General features: G+C 35.5%; 1 protein-coding gene across 14 annotated transcripts in view; it reads right to left on the bottom strand.

The window, feature by feature from the left end:
* Positions 1 to 6,808: 6,808 nt before the first annotated feature.
* LOC127841809 (probable tRNA(His) guanylyltransferase) overlaps positions 6,809 to 11,864 on the bottom strand; it is a 59,954-nt gene continuing 54,898 nt past the window's right edge. For all 14 annotated transcript variants that reach the window (XM_052370898.1, XM_052370909.1, XM_052370904.1 and 11 more), the window contains 2 exons: positions 9,889 to 9,996; positions 6,809 to 7,757 (listed from right to left, as the gene is read on the bottom strand). In XM_052370898.1, coding sequence (XP_052226858.1) covers positions 7,539 to 7,757; positions 9,889 to 9,996 — 327 coding nt within the window. In that variant the 3' untranslated portion in view covers positions 6,809 to 7,538. The remainder of the gene's footprint in view (positions 7,758 to 9,888; positions 9,997 to 11,864) is intronic.

The following is an 11,864-nucleotide window of genomic DNA, read 5'->3' as shown; positions in this document are numbered from 1 at the left end:
TTTATTTTAAATAATTCAATAGCTTGCTGATGTTATCCCCTATAACGTTTGGTATATGTTCGAACTATGGATTTAACTCACGAAGATGATGTTTCTATTGTTAGGACTTGTATTATTTTATGATAGAGTGCTTCTTGTAATTTCTACATGTAAAATAATGTGCACAACATAAAAATACGAAAAAAAATTGTTTTTACTTCACCTGATATGAAATATCAATTACTGTAAATATTTTTTATAATTCAATTGGTTTACATATGTATTTACTGTCAGTTAGTTTGGGTGTTCTGAAAACCATTCTATCAAACTTAATAGTATTAGTGATATTATCATGAATGTACCAATATGTATTAAGAATAATTTTGTAATTATTGAAATCTTATAACTTTGGATTGGGTATGTGTGCTTCACTCGAATAAATGACTAATCCTTTAAGGGACCGATCTTGTTATGTTATTACTTCGCTTTCAAAATTGCGTGAAATGCTTGCATGTACATGTATAAGCACAGTTTTACATCGTTTAAACGGTTTCCATGTTTCCATAGGTTATGATTCAAGCTGTTATATTGACGGTGTCGTAAGGCAATTGGGCGACACGAAGAAGACCGCGGCCCCTGACTGCATGGAATGCACGTGTTTCAATGGGGTTGTGGGTAAGATATAGCTATATGACAGAGTGACGATAACTTGCTGTGGGTAACGTATCGCTATATGACGGAAGGGTGATTCTATTTTGCAGGTAAGATATCGATAGATGGCGGAGGAGTGATTCTATAATGCGGGTAAGATATCGATAGATGACGGAGGATAATATATTTTGCGGGTAAGATATCGATGGATGACGGAGGATAATTATATTTTTGCGGGTAAGATACCGATAGATGACGGAGGATGATTATATTTTGCGGGTAAGATACCGATAGATGACGGAGGATAATTATATTTTGCGGGTAAGATATCGATGGATGACGGAGGATTATTATATTTTGCGGGTAAGATATCGATGGATGACGGCGGATAATTATATTTTGCGGGTAAGATATCGATAGATGACGGAGGATAATTATATTTTGCAGGTAAGATATCGATGGATGACGGACCATAATTATATTTTGCGGGTAAGATACCGATGGATGACGGAGGATAATTATATTTTGCAGGTAAGATATCGATAGATGACGCAGGATAATTATATTTTGCGGGTAAGATGTCGATAGATGACGGAGGATGATTATATTTTGCGGGTAAGATACCGATAGATGACGGAGGATAATTATATTTTGCGGGTAAGATATCGATGGATGACGGAGGATTATTATATTTTGCGGGTAGATACGATGGATGACGGTGGATAATTATATTTTGCGGGTAAGATATCGATAGATGACGGAGGATAATTATATTTTGCGGGTAAGATACCGATAGATGACGGAGGATAATTATATTTTGCGGGTAAGATATCGATGGATGACGGAGGATTTTTATATTTTGCGGGTAAGTACCGATGGATGACGGTGGATAATTATATTTTGCGGGTAAGATATCGATGGATGACGGAGGATAATTATATTTTGCAGGTAAGATACCGATAGATGACAGAGGATAATTATATTTTGCGGGTAAGATACCGATGGATGACGGAGGATAATTATATTTTGCGGGTAAGATATCGATGGATGACGCAGGATAGTATATTTTGCGGGTAAGATGTCGATAGATGACAGAGGATGATTATATTTTGCGGGTAAGATACCGATAGATTCCGGAGGATGATTATATTTTGCAGGTAAGATACCGATAGATGCCGGAGGATGATTATATTTTGCGGTTAAGATACCGATGAATGACGGAGGATGAGTATATTTTGCTGTTAAGATATCGATAGATGACGGTGGTTATTATATTTTGCGGGTAAGATGTCGATAGATGACGGAGGATGATTATATTTTGCGGGATATATATAGCCATGTGAGATGGGGCGATGACATGGTGTCGATAAGATATCGATACGTGACGGACAGGTGACAACAAAGTTAAGTATAAACGATTGTAAAAACATCAATCACAATTGCTCTGACATCTGCTAAAGAGTATCAATTTCAACCAATGTAATAGATTTAAATTTGGAATACTTGTTATAGATTCTAATCCTTTAATGACCGGCGTTCTCAACTGGTGGCAAATGCTGGCTTTCACTTGACGTAGTTTCAGGAAAATCTTATAAACAATCCAACCCGTTTCAGTTACGGTAAAAAGACAGGCCCAGTGCACAGACCTGGGTGCACGAAAGGCATTACGTCGACGCCCAATGATCATTACTCGTCCTGTTCCTCCTACTTAAGTGTATACTGCAGTAAGGAGTACCACCTCACCGTAATGATGACCAGAGGACCTCTTCATATATTATTATTATCAAGCGCAATAGTATTTTAGACCACCGAAAAGCACTCAATTTCTCAATAGATATACATGAGGTAGTTTGCCAACACAATGAATATGTTGCCCAGCTCTTACCACGTGGAGGCCCACCACTTGTAGAGCCAAATGTTGAATTTCATATTACAAATAACAATACGCCATCAGCGGCCGAGCGAAGAATACGCTACAAAAATGGTGGATTGCTTCAAATAAAGGTCAAATTCCGAATGCGCTTTATATATAACAATGTTTTATTATTTCTTTCTGGTTGAGAAAAAACACAAGAAAAAACCAATATATAATAAATAATACGTGTACGAAAGAAATATAATGATACGCGTTATGTTTTATAATTTTGTTAAGTGCGCGTGCCATCGAACGTTGAGCTAAGCGAAGAGATGCGAACTAAATTACACATAATTAAAAACTGATAAAAATGACATCTAACACAACGCCAGCAGACCCGAATGAATACACTGTGTATTAGCAACACTGCTGTGGTGATCCCTATCTTATCAGATTAATACACAGGCACCTGGCTACTGTATTGGAACAATGGGATTTACGGCCCAAATAAATGATTTCCTTTTTTGCCTGAACAAATCCGTTGAATAAAAAAATACTTACTGATTTACTTTGTATTCCGTTTGATGTACCATATATTATCAATAAGACACATTTAAAACATGGATACAATATATGACATATTTGAATCTTTCATTTCATTAAAAAAAACAAACAAGGGCGTAGTGATAACATAGTTGATAACATACCCCACTCTCAATATTTAACAAATTATTAAGGCATTTCAATGTTAACTTTTGTATTAAAAAGTGTGTGTGAATGTCAGAGTTTATCTACAGGTCTTTTTTTTTTCTATTGTCATAAAATTTTGCAGGTCTTCACGACTACCTTATGTGCTGACCTGCTTGTAGGAAAAAGAAGCGAAAAATTTATGAATAAAAGAAGCAAATATATTGGATAAAATTATTATTATTATTATCTGATACACTTTAATTAAGGTTTTTCCAACTAATTGTATAAAAACATACATTAAAAACAAAAAAAATCATGACCTAAAGATACACTTTTAATAATATAAATTACCTCCCTTGATTAGAATATTAATAGGTTGCAAGCTTGAATATTTAATATTCACACTTTGCAAACATCTCCTTATTGATAACATCAACTCCGTACATTTTAATCAGGTAATTTAATTAGTGCCAAACAACTCAATTAATGTACATGCTTATCGACTAAAGGTGCGATAATCCCTATTTATACCAATTTACCGAAACCTCCACGGCATTGACTATATAAATCCAATTTACCGAACTCGACATTTACCGAAACCTCCATAACTCAATGGTACCACAAACTGCGACACCTGTTATTCAAATAACCACATTGATTACATCAAAGCAAACGAAAGGATATCGCATCTTATTTATACCGTACCTTCATGAATACATTAAATATAACAGCATTACGTTGATATTGAAAATAATTATGTAATTTGAGACACACCTACATAAAATAAAATTTGACGCATTAAATAAATATTAAATAAATCATAATGTCACAGGATAGTAAAAATACAAAACCTGGTACATACACATAGGAACCAGCACATACATGAAAGACACGACCCGCGGTTCTTTATATTATATTCACTTGGCATGTACTCTTTAATTTTGTAAGTTCACAACCATTTGAAAATATCTGTTAATTTTCAAGATTGTTGCTGATATCAACAATCACTCTGTTTTAGCACCTCTTTTCGTCAATTTCTCAGTTTTCTTACAATGTAATTGGAGATCTTAAGCTGATTTTATTGTTGTTAGAACCTTTAACTAAACGTGGCCGGATTTGGCTAGATAAACAGCCAACAACGAAATATCTTGACAATCATGTTCAGCAGCATGTGAATTAACGCACCTGGGTATCTTGGTTAATATGTGTTTATAATAATTTTATATTTCTACTGCGCATAACTCGAGAAATATTACATATAGAAACTTTACAAACATGTAAGCCATATTGTAGTTTTGGTTCAGCTGTAACACAACTTTTTTCCTTTTTTTTGCAAGAATATAATTGTTTGCACTTGCGCCGTACTTAACTCTCAATGTATTTTTGATACAGTAGGAAAATGTCTCTACAATATTATTCAGCATGTAATCTGGATCATTTGAGTAAAAATGATTAGTTGAAGCAGTGTTATACCATTTGATAAGCCAAAATAAGACATCCTCAACCTGTGTCCACATAACTCCGCTACATTAAACACTTAAATAAAATACACAGGTGCACACGTTTACATACCAGTGTGTAATTTGTCATAAATGTGTAGACTGAACCAGTAACAAATTCAACAAGAAACCGTCGGAGACGGGCGATGGTCCCCAAGTTTTTTTTTGTCACAATATTGCACTATATATTCAGATAAAAGGAAACGTGTTGAGGGGCATAACTTTGCACAAAATAATACGATGGATGGTTTAGCAACTTAAAAATTTCAAAGGGCCATAACTCTGTAAATAAATCATTTAATCAGAACCCACTAATAACATGCACATCTCCTCAAGGTAGTTAAGCTTCCCATAAAGCTTCATTGTATTCCAGTCAGTAGTTGGGGAGAAATAGCCCAGACAAGAATTGCACTATATGTAGTTTATAGAAAATTTCAAAGGGCCATAACTCTGTGAAAAATCATCCGACCATAACCCGCTGATAATATGCACATCTCCTCTTGGTAGTGAAGCTTCCCATAAAGTTTCATTGAATTCCTGTAATAAGTTGCTGAGAAACAGCTCGGACAAGAATTGCACTATACGTACAATGGAAAATTTTAAAGGACCATAACTCTGTGAAAAATCATCCGACCAGAACCCGCTGATAATATGCACATCTCCTATAGTGAAGCTTCCCATAAAGTTTCATTGAATTCCGGTCATTAGTTGCTGAGAAATAGCCCGGACAAAAATTGTGCACGGACGGACACACAGACGGACAGACGAAGCGGCGATTATATGCTCCCCCCCTTTTTTTTTTTGGGGGGGGGAGCATAATAACAAATGCTTTACCAGTAAAATAACTGAATTCAATTGAGATGGCTCAACAAAAGGAATTCAATGTGATGAGATTGAAAATCAAGAAAGCCAATATTTTGTTAAGAAACCATTACATAATTCAATGCCATACGATTTCAGATACAGAAAGGAATTCAACATGAGTTGCCTGAACAGCATAGCTGTCCTTTGTGATGTGATTGAGCAATGAAGTAATTCAATAACAAGAGCACCGCATAACGGGTGCCACGCTCGGCTACGGGTGGAGTTTTGAACAAGGGCTGTTTGTAAAACATGCATGCCCCCCATATGGGCTCTCCGTTGTAGTGACAGCCATTGTGTGAGTATATTTTTGTCACTGTGACCGTGACCTTTGACCTAGTGACCTGAAAATCAATAGGGGTCATCTGCCAGTCATGATCAATGTACCTATGAAGTTTCATGATCCTAGTCATAAGCATTCTTGAGTTATCATCCGGAAACCATTTTACTATTTCGGGTCACCGTGACCTTGACCTTTGACCTAGTGACCTGAAAATCAATAGCGGTCATCTGCGAGTCATGATCAATCTACCTATCAAGTTTCATGATCCTAGGAATAAGTGTTCTTGAGTTATCATCCGGAAACCATTTTACTATTTCGGGTCACTGTTACCTTGACCTTTGACCTAGTGACCTGAAAATCAATAGGGGTCATCTGTGAGTCATGATCAATCTACCTATCAAGTTTCATGATCCTAGGCCTAAGCGTTCTTGAGTTATCATCCGGAAACCATTTTACTATTTCAGGTCACCATGACCTTGACCTTTGACCTAGTGACCTCAAAATCAAAAGGGGTCATCTGCAAGTCATGATTAATGTACCTATGAAGTTTCATGATCCTAGGCCAAAAGCTTCTTGAGTTATCATCCGGAAACCACCTGGTGGACGGACCGACCGACAGACCGACATGTGCAAAGCAATATACCCCCTCTTCTTCGAAGGGGGGCATAATAAATGAAAGCTTGTCAGAATTAATAAAAATAAAGGTCACAGTGACCTTGACCTTTGACCTAGTGACCCAAAAATGGGTGTGGCATGTAGAACTCGTCAAGATGCATCTACATATGAAGTTTCGAAGTTGTAGGTGGAAGCAATTTGATTTTAGAGCCAATGTTCAAAACCCTAACAAAATGTTAAGGTTTTAGCACAATGCGGACAGCGGACGACGAAGTGGCTATTGCAATACCTCAGGTTTTCTCAGAAAACGCCGAGCTAAAAATTGCTTTCGAAGTTTCAGCTCATCAACAACACTATCACTACAAATTGAACAACTCTATTTTATGTTTCTTTATTGCCATTAATTATAATTAAACATTACAAAAGAGAAATCAGAAACAAATAAATCAGAAATAATATTGCAAAGCAATCATATAAGTGAAATAATCCGATACCATACATTTAATTTTTATGCATAACTGCAAACATTCATATGTAATATCATTCAAATGGAATACATGAATTGTACATCTATTAAACACAAATCTCATACACCAAAAGTGACTGCTGTACCTTACCATAAATTATGCACAACAATGTACAATTCGCATCCAATTTTGTAATGCAAAACATTGCTTCTATGATTAATGTTAAGGATAGCCCAATGATTTCTTTGGAAATAAGCACTCCAAATAGCATTGTTTTAATGTATGACATGCATATTGGGATTAAATACATGGTATACACAGTATCAGTGTACTATTGCTAAGTCTTTACTTCCCCGCATGTGCTTAAAGCGTCTTCCCATGTTAATCTGTGCAATCCACACATGCTAGAATATCATTGGGACGAATCTTCTGACCAAATTTCATGACGATCATACAATCAATGTGGCCTCTAGAGTGATCATAAGGCAAATGTTGACGCCGCACAACAAATAAAAGGTGATCACAAGAGCTCACCATGAGCACATTGTGCTCAGGTGAGCTAAAACATTAATAATCAAAGGTATCACAGTCCACCGTCAATTAAAGATCCCCGACACTCAAAACGCATGACCTTCAAGCTATCTTTTTGGTGGATCTAAAATTTCTGGGAAATCGGTCCAAAACTGGTCGCCTATAAGATCTATGTGCAGTCTGTCAATGTTTGGTCGCGAGTTTTTACCCGCCCTGAGGTTTGAAACCACTCTCTGTGACTTTGCACTTTGACCTCCGCGAGCTGTGGAAGACCCTGATGGGATCAACTGTAAACCAAGGTCTAGGTCACCATTTATTTGGTCGTTCTAAAACAGAATAGAAATATATTTTTACAGTTTACATACAATCAACATTGTGCTGTTAAAGAGCTTTATATTTGAATGATTTTAACAAGATTGAACAAGAGTACCCTGAGGATCCTTAAATGCTCACCTGATATCGGTGGTATAATACCAAGACCTCTGGTTTGGAGCTACTTTTGATAACAGAGTGAGGAACATAATTATCTTGCTATCGCTATACAAGACATTCAATACTATCACACGGGTGTGGCAAAATTTAACCCCAGAGACATAATTTGAACAAACTTATGACCACAATCAGATGTTACATATGAAATATGACACGTTTGTGCCTTGTTCCTTAAAACAAGAACATTGTTAAGTCATTTCTCTAATATAGTCTATCTTAAAAATACGACGTCTTGAGCATGACCAGTTTTGACCCCATGGAGATAATTTTTAACAAACTTTGTAAAGAACTGCCACTGTTACATACTTTATAAAAGCGTTCTAGAACTTCTTGATGCAAAAAAACATTTTAAAAGTTGTGGCTTACAGTGTCAATTTAATAAATGTGACCCATGTCGCATGGTCAGCTTTGACACCTGGTTTATGTGATGATCTAACTTGGTAAACAATTCTACTTTCTAAACATGAAATCCATTGGTTGAGAGGTATTTACACAATATTTTTTAAGATTTTCCCAATATACGTCAAGACAAAACTGATGAATCCGAGGGCAAGGCAAATGTTGATCCCAGGAGCATCATGAACAAAGTAAAGTTTGCAGAGAAACTCTTAAGTATACCAAATACCAAGTATGAAAAGTCATTGGCTTTGCAGTTTCAGGCAAGAAGATTTTAATGTTTTCCTTCTGTAAGTCTTGGTAAAACTCCTAATCCCTTGGTGGTGCCAATTTAACCAATGGCGAAATTTAAAAAACTTTGTAGAATACCTCTAAATGTGTTACACATTATATATAAAAACCTTTTGGCTTCAGAGTTTCAGACAAGATTTTTAAAGGTATTACCTATATAGCCTATGTAAAGCTGGTGACCAAAAGATCTGGCAAGAGTTTTAAAATGTTTTCCCTACATAAGTCTACTTAAACTTGTAACCCCTGGGGCTGGGCCAGTTTTTGCCACTGGGGAAAAATTTAAAACACTTTGTAGAGGACCTCTTACTGATGCTACATTTTAAATATAAAAGCCTTTGGGCTTATCAGTTTTAGACTGATGACGGACATCACTGTGTTCCACAAGCTCACCATAAGCATGTTTAACAACAAACTGAAAAGTCACATCAACATTCATGATTAAGCACCCTGTTTACTGTACTTGTCAGTTAACCGATATTTATTGAAACTGAAATACCATTAACTTGCATGATTTGTTCTCTGTGTTAATCTGTATAGCAGGCAATGGTGTCTTCTCCTGATCCAACAAGATTTGATTGGTCAGATTGAATAAGCTCTGGTATTGTGATGTGGTCATTCAATTAGGGTAAAGTGTTGTCATTTATAATTGAAACATTAAGGCACTTTGCATTCAAAGCCAATTTATATGTACTGCATTTATTATAAGTGTAACGTATATTATAAGTGTAGCGTATATTATAAGTGTTCTGTACATCTGTATATTATATCTGTAATGCATATTTTAAGAGTAATTAATATTATAAGTGTAATTAATATTATAAGTTTAATGTATATAATAAGATTATTGTATATATTATAAAAGTAATGTATATTTAAGTGTGATATATATTATACATGAAATGATTATTATAAATATAATGTATTTACACTGTAAATCCAATATAACACACTCTGTTGCAATGCAGAATCAAATATAAAGCAAGCAGGTTATTGCTCCTGTTTATTTCTTCAAACATTCTATTTCTGTCTGAAATATTTTCTTGAAATTCCATTATTGTGGTGCCCACCACACCGAGAGATTTATTACTCTCATATAATCGCTTAGAGCTAACCCATACAAGGGCATTCAACATTAAAAAGGTCATAAACTATTCTTTGATGCAAATAATGGTGTGAACAATAGTGTTGCGTTTATCAATGTTTCACCTGGGCATTTGTGGGCTTTGTGCATGATTGGTATATGGTACATGATTGGTATTGTGAAAGTGTCCAGTGTACCTTGGCTCGCAGTAGGATTGTTCCCTTGCGATGTACAGCACTGAGGTTGTTGTAGTTGATCTCAAATTCCTTGAAGAGTAGCTCATTCTTGTCACTGGACATGGTACCCTGAACATAGAACGTGATCCACTAAACACAGAACATGGTACCTGCACCCTGAACACAGAACATGAAACCCTGAACATAGAATATAGTACTCTGAACATAGAACAAGATCCATTGATCACAGAACATGGTACCCTGAACATACATTTGGATACTTTTCTAACACAACACTTTTTAAACTTGAATATCTCTGTTATGAGTTAAGATTTTGATTTAAAATTTTAAATGTGATCATTTGACTACATTTTGAGCAACTCACAACAAAATCATCTGTGACGATTGGACGCTTTAGCACGTGGGGTATGTATAGTTTCATCTTTTTGCACATGGAAATGCGGAAACGCAATGTTATTATAAATTTATTTTGATTTCATCATTTAAGGTGGGTTCTTACACCAGAAAAACATAAATTTAATTTAAAAAAATGTACAGCTCATATGAATATTCAGAGGCGAAACCGAGCATTTTGAAAAATTGCATGATACCCACCCCTGTGATAAAGTGTCTGATCATCACGGATGAATGATTTTATCGTTTGCTTGCGCAGATTGTAGTCAAATGATCACATCTACAATTTTGAATGAGAATCTTTACTTATCACAGAGATATTAACATAGATATTAAAGTTTGAAAAGTGTTGCGCAAGAAAAGTGTCCAATACACTTGCAGGTAACCTGCAATAGGTCATTATGCCCGGTTGCGCTCTAATTTATTCATATGAGCCATACATTTTAAAAAACTAGTTTTATGTTATCCTGATGTAAGAACCCACCTTAAAAGATATTATTCTATATCCAATAAATTCATCCAATCGGCATTCTTCATATGTACCACGTGACCGTCCAATATATTCTGGTATTGGATCAAAAAAGTCTGTATTTTTTCCATATTGTACAGTTGAGTACAAGTGAACTAAGCAATTGTTTTATAACGATAAAAGCCGATACCGAGAAAAAGTATCCGAATGTACTATAACCGACCCACACGGGCGCTTGTCTTGAAAAAAGCATAGATGCAATTAAAGCATTTTAAGATAAAAATTAAAATGAAACAAAGAGCTGAAGAAAGGGATATAGAATAAAAAGCATATTAGACGTTTAAACTGTACAATACGTGATATATTTGGACTCGCACACAGTTTGAAGTCATATTGGACTCGCCTAACGGCTTGTCCAATATGACGTCAAACTGTGTGCTCGTCCAAATATATCTCCGTATTGTACAGTGAAACGTCTAATAACCTATAATTATTCTATATCCAATAAATTAATCCAATCGGCATTCTTCATATGTACCACGTGACCGTCCAATATATTCTGGCATTGGATCCAAAAAGTCTGTATTTTATCCATATTGGACAGTTGAGTACAAGTGCACTAAGCAATTGTTTTATAACGATAAAAGCTGTTACCGAGAAAAAGTATCCGAATGTACTATAATCGACTCACACGGGCGCATGTCTTGAAAATAGCATAGATGCAATTAAAGCATTTTAAAATCAAAATTAAAATGAAACAAGAGCTGAAGAAAGGGATATAGAATGAAAAGCTTATTAGACGTTTAAACTGTACAATACGTGATATATTTGGACTCGCACACAGTTTGAAGTCATATTGGACTCGCCTAACGGCTCGTCCAATATGACGTCAAACTGTGTGCTTGTCCAAATATATCTCCGTATTGTACAGAGAAACTTCTAATAACCTATAAAAATTGAAACAAATTTAGAATAATATTGCGTTTCACCATTGCCATGTGCAAACAGATGAAACCATACATACCCCACGTGCTTAAGCATCCGATCGTCAAGGATGAATGATTTTACTGTGAGCTTGTTTAGAATGTAGTCAAATGATCACACGTAAAATTTT

Source organism: Dreissena polymorpha, chromosome 8 (assembly GCF_020536995.1).
Source record: "Dreissena polymorpha isolate Duluth1 chromosome 8, UMN_Dpol_1.0, whole genome shotgun sequence".
Lineage (NCBI taxonomy): Eukaryota > Metazoa > Mollusca > Bivalvia > Myida > Dreissenidae > Dreissena > Dreissena polymorpha.
Note: the sequence above shows the minus strand (reverse complement) of the source record. Positions and strands in the feature narration are given on the sequence as shown.